Here is a 16,682-nt window from a genome sequence, read left to right as displayed (position 1 = left end):
TCATAGCTAAAGTATTTGGGGAAATAATGAAAAAGTTTAGCATAAGTAACTATTTTATGACACAGTAATGGAAATAACAAAATATTATCACATCAGATAAAATAATTTCATTTGTCCTTGCTATTTTGGTTTTGTTTTATTTTAGTCTGTCAGTTTTTAATTGGAAGGAAACATTGACAGACATTCTGTTTAAAATACTGTTTACTGTAACTCAGTCTCTAAAAGTTCAAGTAATGTTGCTCTACCCTGGGTATCTAGTTATCAGAAGAAAAGGAATGGCTTCTGGGTTTATGTCATCAAGCCACAGAGACAGTGGGTATAACTATTATTACTCTGATAGTAGGTGTATGACCCTTTCAATGAAATTTAATGGCTTATGTGCATTGTTGTAATAAATGATGGAGGTGGTGTTGCATGATTACTGTGTCCCCTGCAGATCCACTGTCCACTATCTGCCCTGGATTTAGAAAAGCCAAGGGAGGAGGAAAGTGAAATCAAGGCACCTCCCTGACTCTCCTTGCGGGGAAGTAGGGGTTCTCCTGCACCTAGCAACCAAAGGGCACTCCTGTCAGGCTTCACACAGCTCCCTCTGTCTCTCAGCTCATGTGATGACTCCTTTCCCTCATCTCTTCAGGCCTGCAGATGGTAACAGCACCTTTCTCCTGTTAGCCCTTTGAAGAGCTCCACAGTGGCTATTCTCTGGATGCTGGAGGTACTGGTGGAAGATGCTGTAAGGACACCAGGTTCCCTGATCTCAGTAAGAAAAATGGGATCCAAAAGTGGCAGGAAAGGAAACTCGATCATCAGATATAGAGGGAGATTTAATTAACACAATAACTATTGGCTAGAGGAATAACCACAGTGTTCTGATCTGCAGGAATATCTGGTGATAGCTCATTGATCTTGGGGCTCCTAAAAATGAGATAAGTGGCTATATCACACCGTGGTGATATTTGGCATACGCAGGAAGAAAAAATATTTATGTCTTGGGAGGCCAACATCTAACTTAAGTTACCCAAGTGGAAATTTGCTGCTTCATACTTATTTCCTGGATCCAGAACAATTCACAGCCTGGGATCACCCCTCTCCCCCAACCCTTGAGGAGAAGGAACCTGTGGCCACTTACCAGGCTACTGCATACTGAAGAGAGGAAACTACCCAGGCTTTCTGAGAGTTCTTAGATCCCCGCTCTGAACTGGTGCTAATCCTCAAACACCCTCAATGCCACCATGCTAACATAGTCTACCAGCCAGAATGCAAGTTTAGAAGGCCAGGTGATAGACTGCATCTTTGCTCAGTCTCACAATGAGTCCAGTAGGGCCACTGCCCATTTTATGGTTGTTTCTCCAGTTCTAGAATGTATAGTGAGAACAAATGTAGAGCTCTATTTGAAGGGCAGAAGTTGTAATTCTTATGAGAAATATTTTAATAAGGCAGTCTGATAACATGGCATAGAATAACAGGATTCCAGAATGTCCTGATGGATTTGACACAGGTAATTTTAGCAGCTATAGTGTGACTGGTTTAATCATGTCACACATTTTCAAACTCACTGGTCATATATTGAGATGCATGATTTCAGTTTCGAATTGCAAGTTTCTACCTTATAAATATCATTAAATGTGGAAACGCTGACATTATTTTAAAATAACATTATGAAAGTATTTGCAACATACTGAAGAAAAATAGTTAATGTTGATACTATAATTTAATGCACTAAATTAATAAGTCCATTTGGATTCTGTTGATAAAATTTCTTCCTGTACTTACAGTTCCTTGTTATGTGTTAATGATTACATTTTTACATAGTGTCTTCAAGAAGCTAGATCATTTAGATTTATGCAGAAAATGTAGAAACCTATATTTGGTAATTACCTGTTTAGCAATCTTTGATCCTCCAATGCATTTCCCATTTCCCACAATCTGTAGTCCATCAGAACAGTGCGTATGAGAATGGATTAATTGTTGATAGATATTTTAACTAATAACTCCTAGACAGATGATGGATGAATGAATGGGTTGAAAGATAAAGAGATGGATATATGGATTTAAGCCAATCAGAGTAGGCTGGGTAGGTATAATGAGAATAGAAATATTTATCTGGAAGAATTCCCACACTGGTTCCCTAACTAGTGGTGAGGGAAAACCTGGAAGGGAGAACTGAGTGAACACCATAGGGACCAAGCCTCCCCAGCTCCTCACCCAGATAATAAAATAAAAGCAATCCCAAATCCTTCAGGGGGAAATGCAGATGTTAGTGCCATGGTGAGAGATCTGAGAGGTACAAAGACCAGGATTCCTACCACATTCTCATTTAACTTGTTTGTTTGGCTGGTGCAAATGCCAGATGAGTCATTAATAATAACAGTAAATTCATTAAGTCTAGTCAAGATAATGCTATCAAGCTAATCTGATGTCCCAGGTACCATATCTTTCCTGAAATAATCATTAAATCAACTCTCTGGCACCTGGTATGCAGCTCTTGACCAAGCAAATGCTCATCTGCCCCATTTCAATCAGCAAAGGTAACCAAAAGCACTTGCCTTTAGTAGCAGAAACAATGGGACATTTATACTGTCTTGCTCCAAGGGCTACATCAACTTTCCTGCTCTGTGTCATAATATAAGCTAGAGGTTCCTTAATCAGCAGGATATCATACTGGTCCATGCATTTATTTGATACTCCTCACACACCCATTCCGAGTGTAAAAGTTTCCTGCCTGGCTTCTGACATGTAAATATTATGCTTTTCCCAATGTTCTCAAAAGTGAGGGACCACTCAAGTAGGTGATGATGAAAATTGAGGAAAGTATCTAAATTACTGGTTTAAACTATTCTATCCCACTTACCAAAAGAGTCTGAGAGAACCACATCCTTTTCCAGCAGAGCCACTGGAGACGGCTTGTTGAACGCCAAGCGGTGGAAGCTGACGGAGGCGTCACAGATGGACCCAGGGAACCCAACGCTCCACTCGGCTTCCTGCGTGCAGTGAGAAGGGTCCAGCAGCGGGCTGTGCGGAATGACAGTGTGTCCTTTGTGACCTAGGGCACAAACGCAATCGGCATGTTTCCTGCTTCACGCTTTAAAACTGAAGAGTCAAACTATCTGCCAGGTAAAGGTACTGTGACCATTGCACTAATAATAAATTCTCAAAGGCTTGGAACCAAGGGACCTCCCACAGAGGCTCTTCGGTAGACTCTTTGGTCAGGGAGTTAATTGTGGATGCGACTGAAACACGGGATCTGAAGCTCCTATGAGAGCCAAAGAAGGAGGTAGGAAGTGGGATACGTAACTTGGCCAAGAAGTAAGACCCTGCAGTCTACCACACAGTCTGCACTCTTAGAAAATGGGCTGCCAACTAACATTAACCTAATAAGATTACACAAAGTTTTATACATTAGAACCATCCAAATGTCCTCTCTGTTCTTAAAGCCACCATTAGAATGGGAGACAGAAGTCAACAAATACAGTTGAGAGTTCAGTCTGCTTGAATCTTCTGGTTGATTCAGTCTGGATGAATCTCCTTCCATCTTTCAAAGTCTTTCAAAGCTAAATTGTTAATATCTATAGGTTTATTTGTCAATTTTCTCTTTCTTCTAAAATACTATGCAAAATCTCTCTCACACAAACACCTTCACTATCTTGTTTAGACAGGTCTTTATCATTAAAATTTTGTAGAGACGCTCAGTTCTAGAAACTACGATATTTTAAAAATGTGACATACTTTGCATTTGCAATGGTAAAAAATTGTTATTAGTTAACATATTTCTTGAATTAGTTCAAATTCATAATTTAGACTGGAAAAGAAAAGCATTAACATTAGTTCCGTAAATTACTATTTCCCTTTAGAGTCTTTCACCAGAATATATCCAGTCTGTCTACATTGCTTATGTAAATAAACCTGGAATTTATACACATGTGGGCCACGGCTGATTGAACAGTTTGGGTAGGCACATAAGAAGTTTCTTATCTGTGTAATTAACTGATCAATATTTCCATAAATATTACTCAAAAATTGTTGTTAATGCAAAACCAAGGTGCAAACTCGGGGGAAGAAAGGACAGACTTGGAGGCACATCTGACAGTCTGGAGCTCTTCCAGAAGAGACTGTCTCATCTATGCCCAGTGTTGACCCACACCCTCAGGCCATTAGTACAGCTGGGTACTGAATGAAATTTGTGATTCAGGCGAGCCAGCTTTGACCATTCAGCCCTGTGTGAGCACAAGCATATTTCCAAAGCATTTCATCAGGAATTATAAATTACCTGTAAGTGAACCATCGACATCGATCAGTACCACTTCATGTTCCCATCGAAAGCCAGCCTTGTTTGGTGTGTGAAAATACTGGATGTCAACAAATTTGGCACTCCAACCTCCACATCGCTCATTGCAAACGCCGGTGATGGATGTCACTCCCAGGGCCACACAGCTGGGACGGTCGAAGTTCATAAAGCGTACGGAAGACACGGTCAAGCCTTCACTAAATGGGAGAACCAGGCCTCTCGTTGTACAAAATGCAGACCCCGTTCCCAGTTCATCAAGGTGACCGACTATTTTGGCATTTTTAATCACTGCTCCGCTGGTTTCACCCCATCCGCCAACATAAGCAGCCAGGATCCTCTTGGTCTCAATTCCAGCCTCATAATTATTTACCATCATGAAGTTATGGAACTGAAGGGCACCTCCGTTGACCCACTCAGCTCCTTTCTGACAATTCCAAGTGATGAGTGAATTAAACACTGCAGGCACTGGCACTGTAGAAGTACAAGATCCTGTTTCCATGGGGAAATACTCTTCAAATATCCACAGTCCAAACCAACCTTGAGAATGAACAGTGTTGTTAAAGAATTCTCCGAGAGGAATTCTTTTTTGGCAAATGTTCCGGTCATAGGACGGCCCATCAGGGTGGTTGTTCATTCGGTACCAAAAGCCAAAGTGGGTGCCCCCAGCAGCTGCATTGTGCCGAATGGTGTTGTTTGGGTTGGTTACCCAAAATGCCGCCGGGGTCACATCATCATTCAGGAGACCAGTGCTTTGCTGTACAAATACTGCCAAGTTGTACTGCAGGATATTGCCATGTTCAATGCCGTCTTCTATAAAGAATGCTCCTCCCTTGATATCATATATAATATTCCTCTCAACCAGAAGGTGATGTGTGTTATGGATAGTAACAGCTCTGTTATAGGTCTGGTGAATTGCACAGCCTCTTACGTAAGATTTAAACTGTAAATCTCCCAGCAGGTGCCAATGTATTGGGTATCTCCCCAGCCGAAAGGCCTGGCCCGCATGGAATACCTGTCACGCCCAGAAATCATGACTATTTAGTGATCTGCATAAACACAGAGTCTATCTAGCTCATATTTTCTTGTTCAGCAATAATCTCCACCTTTACATTAATTGTTATGAATACATTTATATCTCCCATATTATTCATGTTCACCATTAGAAAACATTTGGCCTCCAACCCACCTTGTTTTATTCATTATCTAACAACCCATACTTGTTACCAATGAATTAATGAACAAACAAAAGCCATCTTTAATTTGGCCACTGTCTTTTGGCTACCCAGCCTCTGGCCACCTTGCTCTAGCCACCCTCGCTTTTGCTTTCCTGTTAGAACTTAGCACTAATTAACTTGGTTTGCATGCCAGTAGGCTTGCTGACCCGGAATTCTTTACTGCATCAGTAAGAAGAACCGAGTCTGGGAGGTTCTCCCATAACATAGCCACTTACCATTAACTTCATTTTATAGTCAAAGAAACTGAAGTTTAGAAAGGCTGAGTATCTTGTGCATGGTCAAAAACTCATTTAAAATCAAGTTGGTCTGTTTCTAGAGTTGCTGCTCTTATTAACCACTCTGCGGTACTTTCTTTCAATAAGTCTGCAATCTAATAGTCTGATACAGTGGATGCCAGTGTGTGTGAGTGTGTGTGTCTGAGCGTGGGTGTCTGAAGTACGATCCTAGGAGGTTTGGAAGTAAAACACAAGGGTACCTCATATCCAAGAGCACCATTCTTCATCCAAAAATACAAAATCAACCACTACTAATATTTAATATACAGATTGACCCTGGCAACCTCAGTCTGTATCTCAGGTGTCACAAGTAACATATCCTAGGAGCAGGGGACTTTCACTAATGCAGGTTTGACTCTATCACCCTCCATGGTTTGTTTGCAGTCTAAGGGTGCCCAGTTTAATGGATTTTTGGGTTTTCCTACCCTTCCCTCCCTTCCTTCCTTTTACTGAATATGTTATTTAAAAAATCTATGCTAAACCTTGATTGTATAGACCGAACATAAATAAGATACAGAAGAGCTCCAAATCTCTTGGGGATAACTTGCATATTTATCAATGTATTTATATATCTGACCAAATATAATCAATTGAGAATCTGCTATATGCCAAGCAATGTTCCAAGCTAGAGAGGAATCAGCAGAAAACCAGTAAGATAAAAATCTCTCAACTAATTGAATTATGTTTTAGAGGGATAAATCAAAAATAAATAAAAAGTAGATTTAATGTTGGGAAAGCAGGGGTGAGTAAAGGAAAGCAGGGATTTGGGCGGCTATTTCAAATGAAGGTGTTGAGGAAAGTTCTCTCTGAAAAAAAAACATTGGCCAAGAGAGCTGAATGAATGAGTGTAAAATGGGCAAATATTTGGTGGAGGAGCATTTCAAGCAGAATGAAGAGCAAGTGCAAAGAACCTGAGACAGGAATGGGTTCACGTGGCCACGGGACACCAGGAGGCCTTGTGGTTTGCATGGCACGAGCAGGGGTACAGTCACAAGAGGTATAGTCAGAGGCCTGCTGGGGGATGGAGCATGTGGGGCCTCTGGGAAGTGCTCAGACTTTGAGTTTTAGGTGTAAGATGAAGATACTGAAGAGTCTGAACAGGGTAAAACAAGATCTGATGTATGCTTTTACATTTTTACTTTGGCTGTGGTGTGGAGATTCTATTGAAGCAAGGGTGGAAGTAGGGAGACCAGTATTCCAGGAGGAGGGAATCACAGTAGTCCAGGCGAGAGGTGACAGTGGCTTGGGTCAGGGATCAGTGGGAGGTGGTAGAAAGAGACAGTGGAGCAGGATGCATTATTTTGTGGGCAGAGTCCATAGAACTTGCTGATGAATTTAATGTGAAGGATGAGAAAAACGGAGAAACAAAACCTTGGCATGATTAAATGGGTGAATAATAAGGTATATTAAAACAGTGTGTCTCCTCTAATCAATTATAACTAGCATCTGGCATACAGCACGAACTTAGTGCACATTCACTGTATGGGTAACCTTGGGCAAACCACTGTGATTTAATAATAATGCCTCTTACCTCTACATACTCTATTCTTCCAGTGACCATGTTAGCACTGGGTACAGGAGCATGAAACATAATGCACCCTCCAAACTGATCACTTCCTACTTCTTCCCCAAACTTTCCTTGGAGACATGTCTGTGTGGCAAATTCACCTTAAAGAAAAAAAGAAAGAAAGGAAGAAAAAAAGAAAAACCATGTCAAAAAGTTCTAATTATATAAAGATTTATTCCCTCATAACTATATCTATTTATTCACACAAAATTTTAATCTCATTCTGGAACAAAATTATTTGCATTCACACCATCTCCCCCTCTAGATAGTACAAAAGGTAAGTGCCCTGTCTCTTGTTCACCTTTGCATTCCATAAAGACATGCTACGGTATTTTTCAAAGATGCTAAATAAACCTGTGCATGGTTGAATGCACCCTGATAAAAGTATTTTGTCTTATTATCCCTGAAGCTTTTCCCAAAGATTTGGGGATTAACTTAATTAGTGCAATCTTGCACTTGGATAGCACAAGATATGCATAATCTCACTGAATTCTTGTAACTGTGGTAAGTGAACAGAACGGGAAGTATTCTTATTTTAAACAGGATGTAACTAGGTTTAACAGGCCTCTTGAGACTTGATGCAGATGCACTGGTGAAGGTATTAAAGTCGAACGGACTGAGCATCAGCATGAGAGTCACTAGAGTCAGCAGGCTGTTAAGGAAGTGGGGCCTGCGAGGCCAGTGCACATCTTGTGCCTCAGTTCTCAGAGCTGCTATTAAGTTGCTAACCCTGTTGCTAAACACAGCTCAAGGCTGAGCCATAAACAGACAGGAACAACAACTGCTGTGTGGACACAGGTAGACTTGACTTCCTCTTTTGTACTTTCTGTCCCCAGCCCCCTGCATTTGCATATCGGAACTAACCAATCTGCTAATCCAGCCAGCAGTACTTCATTTGTAGCAAAGAATTACGTGCTGTGGTTGCTGTCTTCCTAAACCCTGTCTTTCTTTGTTCCCAGAGCGCAGTCTGGGTTGCTATCCGAACCTGTGTCTCTGGGTGGCCCTCCTTTTGCTCAAAATCATGATTTTGATTCTTTACTGCAGCCTGAACTTTTCCTTGGCTGACAATCAGAATTAGAATGTAGGTCATCTGACATTAAATCCAATGAGTTTTGCCTCCTTTTACACTTCCCACTGAAGAAAAAGCTATATCTAAGCTGTATCTGTTATTATTCAACTGCTTATACCATTGTGATGCTATCACTAACTCCCTTAAAGTTGAGCATAGCATAATCAGTTCTGACTAACGACACACAAGTAGAGGAGATACCTGTCCCTTCAGGACCAAAGTAATGAGTTGCTGATGCTCAGCTCTCCAGCCATCTCGTGCCCTGTCTCAGAGATCACAGAAGCCCACGTGGAGATGGAGCTTCCATCAGCCTAGGTCCTGGAATAATTACAATTAGCAGGCCCCCTTCCCCCATGGACCCATATGGGACATGTAGTGTCAATGAGAAGTAAACATTTCTCATTCTAAATCACTGAGATCGGGGGCATATTTTTGATAGAGCATAACTTAGTCCAGAAGATCCCAACCAGAGGTGATTTTGCCCCCAGGGAATATGTTTGCAACATCTGAAAACATTTACGTGGTCATACTATAGCTGCTAAAATCACCTGTGTCGAATCCATCAGGGCATGCAGGAATTTTGGTATCCCACTCCACATTATCAGATCCTCTTATTAAAATGTTTCTTGTAAGAATTCCAACTTCCGCCCTTGCCTCAAACAGAGTCCCATCAGGAAGGGTGACAGCGACTCCTAAGTGCGTGTAGTTCAGCGGGTCCGTCAGCACTACGTTTATTCCATCCGCAGACACAGACGCGATGGTCCTTTTTTCATTCTCTCTTTGGCTGTGTCTGTAAAAATTCCAGCACAAAAAATGTCAAAATCATTAGACATCAACATCACATTGTTTTATGCTGTGTGGAACACTTCACCCGTGAAACAGAAAACTTTTTGCCATACAATATTCTGAAGAGAAATTTGAAGATGGTATTTTATTGTTTTTTAGAGCAACTAAATAAATTTTACAGGTGCCTTTCAATGAAATCTTTTCCAGTTGCCGCCCTTGTTCACAGAGCTTCACTAATTTCTGTAGAGCTGTCAAAAGGCCTATTCATTTAGAACACTGCACGGGCAGTATGAAAAGGGGGTTTAGGCTGGGCTCTGCTGGATTCCCTTGGATCAAGAGGATACAGAGGTTTCTTTCTGAAAAGCATTTTACACGTTATGTGCACCTCAATGTACTTTTCCTTCCTTTGTAATAATGGCTAACACTTAACATAAGCTCTTCTCTAATTGCATTATACACGGTAACTCATTTAATTCTTCCAGTAATTCCAAGATAGCTACTCATAGCATTCCAATTCTACTGAAGCCCAGAGAAGTGAAGTAATAGGGCCACAAGCCTAACACGTGGCAGTGTTGGGAGCTAGATCCAAGACACTGACCTTGAAGTAGTGTTCTTAACCACTTGCTTTACAAACTCTCCAGGAGGACTTACCAATGAAATGGTGAACAACGAGTTAGATTCGGTGGGAAACTACTTAACTCTTGTTTTTTAAAAACTGAATATTTCTACATTAAATGCTAAACTTACTCTTCATTTTCAAACAGAGAAGCTAAAAACGAGGACTTTCTCTTCTATTAATAAGCCCTGTCAATTTGCTACTCTGCTATTTTGCCGTTGTGTAAGAGAAGTTTCTTCCAAGGGGAGGAGAAATGATCGTCACTTACAAAGCTAAGTGTATATTTAACTCTTCCTAACATCTGCAAGTCTATTTTTAACTTAGAAAATGGCAAACTCCAAATGCCATCTTGAATTTTAATTATAAATTGAGTCACGGCCTTAACGTCATTTAGTTGCTTCTTGTCATAAACTACTGTCTGCTCCCTGCTATCCTATTTTGCTGTTTAAACAAATCCCCATAATTTAAACAATAAAGCAAAAATAAATGTCCTCTTGACTCCCTCTCCCCATCACTACCCTGGCGTAATATAGTTGGCTGTATTAGTTTTCTTCCTTCCATTTCTTATTTGCTAAAATATACAATTAAGTAGAAATTGAGGGTCCTTGACTGGCGTAGCTCAGTGGATTGAGCGTGGGCTGCGAAACCAAAGTGTCACAGGTTTGATTCCCAGTCAGGCCACATACCTGGGCTGCAGGCCACGGCCCGCAGCAACCACACATTGATGTTTCTCTCTCTCTCTCTTTCTCCCTCCCTTCCCTTTCTAAAAATAAATAAATAAAATCTTTTTTTAAATAGAAATTGAGGGTCATACGCAGTTTTGATGATAAGATGCCAGGCACCTAAAAGGCCATGTAAATCATCATGCGTCCTATAGTGATTACTCCCCTCTTATTCCATCACTCCTCACAGGTTTGGTCCCTGGGAACCATTGCTGTAAGGAAGGGCTCACTTGCTGCTTTCAACCCCATTGTTCCTGACTCTAAACAAAGGACCGCTGGCATTTTTGTATGCACTAATGTCCTTAGCCAAAGCTCAAAGGCAGAAGTTTTCAAATGACTTTTAATAGCAGAGTGCTTTTTTCAAACAAAATCTCACATGGAAACCTAACCATAAAAAACAACCAAAATATTTCATTAGTAGAGCAGGTCCTTGAAAAATGTGATTTCAATCAATGTCATTTTGTTAAAATGTTGATGAGATTTCAAAGGAAATCTTTGTAACTCTTGTTTATATCAACTTGCCTATGGTAAAACTTGGTTTCATTGTATAGTGTTTTGCTTAAAGCCACAGAACCTATTGAGGACATTAAGTGAGGACTTATTCTCTATATTTATTGTTTAGGTTCAAATTAATAACCTTTCTCATTGTAAATTCAATCAATGAAAATGACACTGGTAATTAACACAGTGTTAACATTTGGCAAATACACATCTGGCTGTTTGTGTCTCTTTATTAGAAGTTTCACATTTAAGTGAAATAGTTGTGGACCTTCTGAATCATCCCTCTTTTACATAAAAAAAAAATCTCTGTTTTCGAATCTGAATTATCAGGCCCAGCAGACACCATACCTGTGTCCCGTGCTTGCAATGACAATCTGATCTCCTGGTTTCCACGTTACCGCTTCTTGTACAGTCAAAGTCCTTTCCCCTGCCCGTGCAGTATGAGCCAGTCGGGTCCAGACCACAGGGACAGGCAGACCTGAAGCCAACACACAAACCAAGTATTTCTAAAGCGGTGGCTTCTTGGTTATTGAGAGCTTTATGCATTTTAATCTTTCCCTGGATTGAATCGATTTGAGGAAGGCTCATTTTACCCTAGCATTTCATACCTTTCTCACAAAAGAAATATGTACAGTGCTTGCTTTAAAGAAGTAACAATCAGGGTTGTAATAATACGTGTGGGTCTGTAATTTAAAAAACATCCTTCAGCAACAATGTGTTCCATTTATGACCCTCTTCTTTATATGAACTCAACACAAATGTGGTATGAATCTATTGATAAAACGGGCAGAGTCCTGTTATCTTTGTCATAGTTGACAGGAATTGTTTAAATTGATACTCTAGAGACAAGTAAAATGTGTAAATTCCTGAAAACTCCATTAGTGTATATATTTAACACAACACAGGACATTTATGATCACAGTGGGTTATCATGTTTATATACTGTAAATTTATAAAAGAGACAGATTGTTGCAATAGAGAAGGTTCCAGTATAAAAAGGAACATGGTATGCTTCCTTTAAATAAGTTAACTTAATACCTCAAACATGATCCAAATTGTTATTTGCTCATAGTTTTCCAGAATATAGGTATACAAAAGTAGAGCTATAAATGTATAGTTATGCTTCAAGAAGCACCCATAAGCCATTGGTACAAACTGTGGTGAGTGCTGATTTAGGCAGAGGGTGTTAGGGGCACACATTGAAAGCATGTAAAAAGGCCCAGAAGGGCTTCCCCAAGAGTGACCTTGGCTGTCAGCCTTGACCCTGTGCAGGGCTGGCCTGGCCTGGATGAGGGAGGGAAGTGATAAAAAGAAGTAAAAAGGAAGTGTATAAAGGCAGGAGAAGCTCAGCAAAGACTTAGAGAAAGTTATCAGGATGATTATCGCTGGTTCTGGCCAGTCCCCTCAGTCAGTTCCCGGAGCCCCTAGGCCCTACCGTGCAGGTCCAGGATGCCCTCGCGCACGGCCAGCGTTTTGGCGCCATACACTGGCAGCTCAGGGGACCGCAGGTGCCCATGCAAGGTAATGACCGCCCGGTGTTGAAATGGGGATCCTTCCGTCCCGATCTGCAAGGGATTGCACAAGCATCATTTGGAAAGTTAAAACTCAATAGCCACTACTCCAGTCACCCAAAAGCAATGTTGTCCTTTTCTCCTTTTCTTTCAATAATCAATTGTTCAATTGTCAGTATCGTTCTTACAAAAGATAAACCTTAAATTTTCCAGCCAGCCAAGTACACTATCCCAGACCTTTGGAAAGTTAACTGATTGACTTTACCCACATCTCAGAAATTTTTTTTCTATTCTATTTTACATTCTGCTTTATTGTAATATGCAATTATCTTCTCATCAAAAGAGCAAGAATACTCTGGAAAACTTTTCCCCCAAAAAACAATTTTATACTAATGATGGAGGCTTATACTTGTGACAGTTCAGTATAATTAACTATTTGACACATAGTATTTTAGAAAAGAAGTAGAGAGAGGTTACCAAGGAACAGACCTCGGGTTCTCTTGCGTACCTGAAGAATGCCTCCATCTGTAATTAGGATGTTTTCTGCCTGGAGTTCAATGTCAGCTTCATCAAATATTAGAGTTCCACCTAGGAGTCATGCAATTTTGAAATATATCATAAAGAAAATTAACATTAAAAGCTGCTTATTCGGTTATGTGTTAAAATTTAATTTTTTATTCTTATCTGCTGTCACTATGCATGTCACTGCATTTCAGATCTTTGGCAACATCAAATACTAAAGACTTCAGACAAGACTCAGGAAGGAGTAGAAAATCAAATCTCAGGGCAGATTTTCTCTTGACCATTGGTTATTTTAAATGTTGTTAAATAGCCACATGAATTCTACTTCCATAGACTCAGGGACAAAAAATATAAATTAAGAATCAAAACAATGAAAATTTAAAAAAAGCACTTTCTATATAAACTATTATAATACCAACATTAACTCTGAACTTTTACCCTCTAATTTGCACTAGCAACAGTTATAGCCTGATTAGCATGATTAAAGATAGTACTGCGATATTTTTTATAAGAATGATGTAAATTTGTGGACAGGAAAACCTGTGCAAGGGTCCAATAGTTAATAACTTCAAGTAACTGATGCGTAGTTATTATCCCAGAAGTTAAAACAAACAAACAAAAAAATACAAAGGTCTTTGAGTGGCTAAAACCCATGTCAAACTTTATACACTGAAGCCCAGAGTGTTTTACTCTTGCCAGAGATTGTTTCTTTTACGTGGAATTGTAACAGTTCTGGTTATTTTGTTTTCTAGAGTTAAAACAGAATGTGAAGAAGCAGAAAAAACAATGTAATAATGAGAGCAGGTTCGAGGTGTAGGTGAGAGTCACAACCCGGTAACCAAGGGGAGTCAGGGGGCTCATTTAGTACAAACGTCTATGCTTTTAGGATGCCTGGGATCCACTGTACCAGTGTTTGTCTAGATGGGAGCTAGCTCCTAACCGTTGTGATCCACGGCAAGGGTATGGGCATGCACACGTGCGAACGCACCACACACAGCTAGTGAAGCAAATGTCTCATGAAATAACATTTAGCTTGCAAAGGTTGTTACTCGCGTGAATGCAGTATACTCTGATATTTTCTACTGCATTTCATTAAACCATTCTGGTTGCAATACACTGAATAACTTCCTACCACAAATGGCCGGTAGTCCCCAGTTTTTAAAGACCTCAGTGCTACACTCCATACTGGAAACATGATACAACTACTGATGCTTATAATAATGGGTTTTGATTAAATTAACTTTACAGAAGCACTCCACAGACAGACTCTAACAAACAGAGTTTCGGAAATTTACCCTGAATAAGCAACATTTTCAGAATAGGGGTATTTTGATCCAGCAAAAGCGTCTGTCCTTTCGTGATGACAACCAGTGACCCTTCCTCGGGAGGAGGCTCTCCGCCCCAGGAGAAGCTGGAGGACCAGGCGTCCGCATACAGGAAGTCAGCATTATCCTGCAACAGAACATGAGAGACCTAGGTGTAGGGGTTTTATCAGAATTACCCACTCAATTTCTAAAAAATAGAAGAAATCTAAAACAATAAACATTTTCATTAGTCATAAGTATAACCTACTTCAAATATTTCATAGCTGCCAGGTTTATGTCACAGTAATAAAGTTAAAAAACCCATTACTAATTACTATACCATTAATTTAAATAATTGAATATCTCCAATAATAAAAATTTAGTAACAAGCAGAAAAATGGCTTGCCTTAAATGTATTATAACCATAGCTTTGTTCGTTTTTTGGAGACATTAACAAAGTAAAAGTTCATTACCAATCCTTGCACTTCCCATAGACCAGCTTTCCCTTGCTGTGGTTGCCACACCCAGCGGCGGTCTCACCTGCCGGGCCATGCCGATGCTTCCAATGGTGACCTGCACCAGAGCCCACCCTGAGGGACTGTGGGTGTTTGTCATGCAGATGATACATGTCTCATTGGAATACTCAACATCACATTTGGCTTCAGCTATGGTGACAAGAACATCCTGCATATTTTCACTGTAAAGAAAAAGGGAGGAAACAAAATAATGATGATTTTTCTCAAATTGGTGGGTCACATGTGCATGATGACAAAGTGAATCATCTTACCCTATGGTTCATCGAAGTGCAGAGTGACATATCTTTCTAAAGCAAAACTTCAAAATATTTGTTCAGAAAAAAAGGAAACACAAAAAAAGGCGAGGAAATATAACTACACAAATTAGAAGGTGTTCTAGTGTCTCAGGAGAACTGCTGGGGTTCAGTTCACTGAGAGATTCTATGCTGGTCTGCAGGCAGACACCTTTGTCAGAGACGTGCAGGGATCGTTTTGTCCACGTGACGTTTTCACCAGCCTCACAGACTCAAGAACTTCATCTCCACGTACAAATGCAAGTTCCAGGGAGTTATAAGTATTTCAGGAGTTAAAATTGCCTTCTGTGACTTGAATGATCTGGCATTTTGACATCAGCCTTGTTCACTTAAATGATGAAACAGTACATACATTTGAGCTAAATAATGAATATTTTAAGAAAAAAGGAATCTTGCCCATTAAAAGAAATGGTCCTGATGCATGAAGAGATGGTTCAATGACCTGATAAAGCAGATCATGGCTGGAGATGAGCTACTGGGGAGAGTATAACAAGAAGGTGATTTATATTCATGATGTTACTAGGATTTGAGGCAAGTTACTTAGACTTTGTAATCTTTGTCTCTTAACCATAAAATGGGATAAACTATCTAACGAGGCAGGGAGTTTCAATGGGGTAGGAATTATCTGGCCCAGATTAAATACTCAGTAAAAGTTAGATACTAGTACTATTTCATGCCTCACACACGACTTTGGAGCAGATGGGTGCATGCCACATGGCGACATTTAAGCACTGTCCTGGCATGGGAAAGCAGGCATAATGGCTGAGTGGGGAAATAGGCACTGGAGTAGGAGCATGGGGAGACTACCTGAAGCCTGATCCCCTGATGGTAAGTCTGGTGCCCCCTGCTGTGCTGCCTCTCTTGGGGGATATTCCGGTGACCAGCGGAGTCAGCGACATGGTGTAGGTGAAAGACGTTGTGGACTGTGACAAATCCTTTCCGTTGGCCACACTCACTTCACAGGCTTGCTCTGGTCCATCGCCTATGGGAAGAGGGTGGCACTGAGTACGCTTCCACCATCATACCCTATTCATTTCCAATCCCCCTAACATTTTCTTTTCATCACTTTTTAAGTTTAAATTTTATTTTTCAGTTACAGTTGACGTCAATGCAGGCACAGGGAGATTGAACAACTCACCAAAACACACAGTTTGGGTTTGCATCTTGGCAATGCACTGCTAGAGGTCACTCTCATAACTATTACACATCCTATCCCCTAGGGAAATCTCACACTCCAGTGGGAACTAAAAATGCCCTTGTTTGCCTATATTTGGCAAGCTTAATAAACTAAGAACCACTAGTTTATATGATAACCTGAAATACTACAATTTATTATAAACAATTCAATGAACCCAAATATAAATTGTACAACATGCATAAATGTCAAAAAAAATATGAAGCAGTTGCTTAAAATCAGGACAGTTATAAAGGTGATGCTACGGCCCCAAAGAACACAAAAACCT

General features: G+C 40.3%; 1 protein-coding gene across 1 annotated transcript in view; it reads right to left on the bottom strand.

Moving 5' to 3' along the window:
* The window catches only part of PKHD1L1 (PKHD1 like 1), a 144,993-nt gene that overhangs the window by 49,979 nt on the left and 78,332 nt on the right, over positions 1 to 16,682 (bottom strand). Inside the window, exons 41-50 of the mRNA XM_028534074.2 lie at positions 16,027 to 16,201; positions 14,931 to 15,087; positions 14,382 to 14,538; positions 13,073 to 13,152; positions 12,489 to 12,618; positions 11,402 to 11,531; positions 8,977 to 9,218; positions 7,324 to 7,460; positions 4,265 to 5,294; positions 2,849 to 3,040 (exon numbers count right to left, since the gene is read on the bottom strand). Coding sequence (XP_028389875.1) covers positions 2,849 to 3,040; positions 4,265 to 5,294; positions 7,324 to 7,460; positions 8,977 to 9,218; positions 11,402 to 11,531; positions 12,489 to 12,618; positions 13,073 to 13,152; positions 14,382 to 14,538; positions 14,931 to 15,087; positions 16,027 to 16,201 — 2,430 coding nt within the window. The remainder of the gene's footprint in view (positions 1 to 2,848; positions 3,041 to 4,264; positions 5,295 to 7,323; positions 7,461 to 8,976; positions 9,219 to 11,401; positions 11,532 to 12,488; positions 12,619 to 13,072; positions 13,153 to 14,381; positions 14,539 to 14,930; positions 15,088 to 16,026; positions 16,202 to 16,682) is intronic.

This window comes from Phyllostomus discolor, chromosome 7, assembly GCF_004126475.2.
Source record: "Phyllostomus discolor isolate MPI-MPIP mPhyDis1 chromosome 7, mPhyDis1.pri.v3, whole genome shotgun sequence".
Lineage (NCBI taxonomy): Eukaryota > Metazoa > Chordata > Mammalia > Chiroptera > Phyllostomidae > Phyllostomus > Phyllostomus discolor.
Note: the sequence above shows the minus strand (reverse complement) of the source record. Positions and strands in the feature narration are given on the sequence as shown.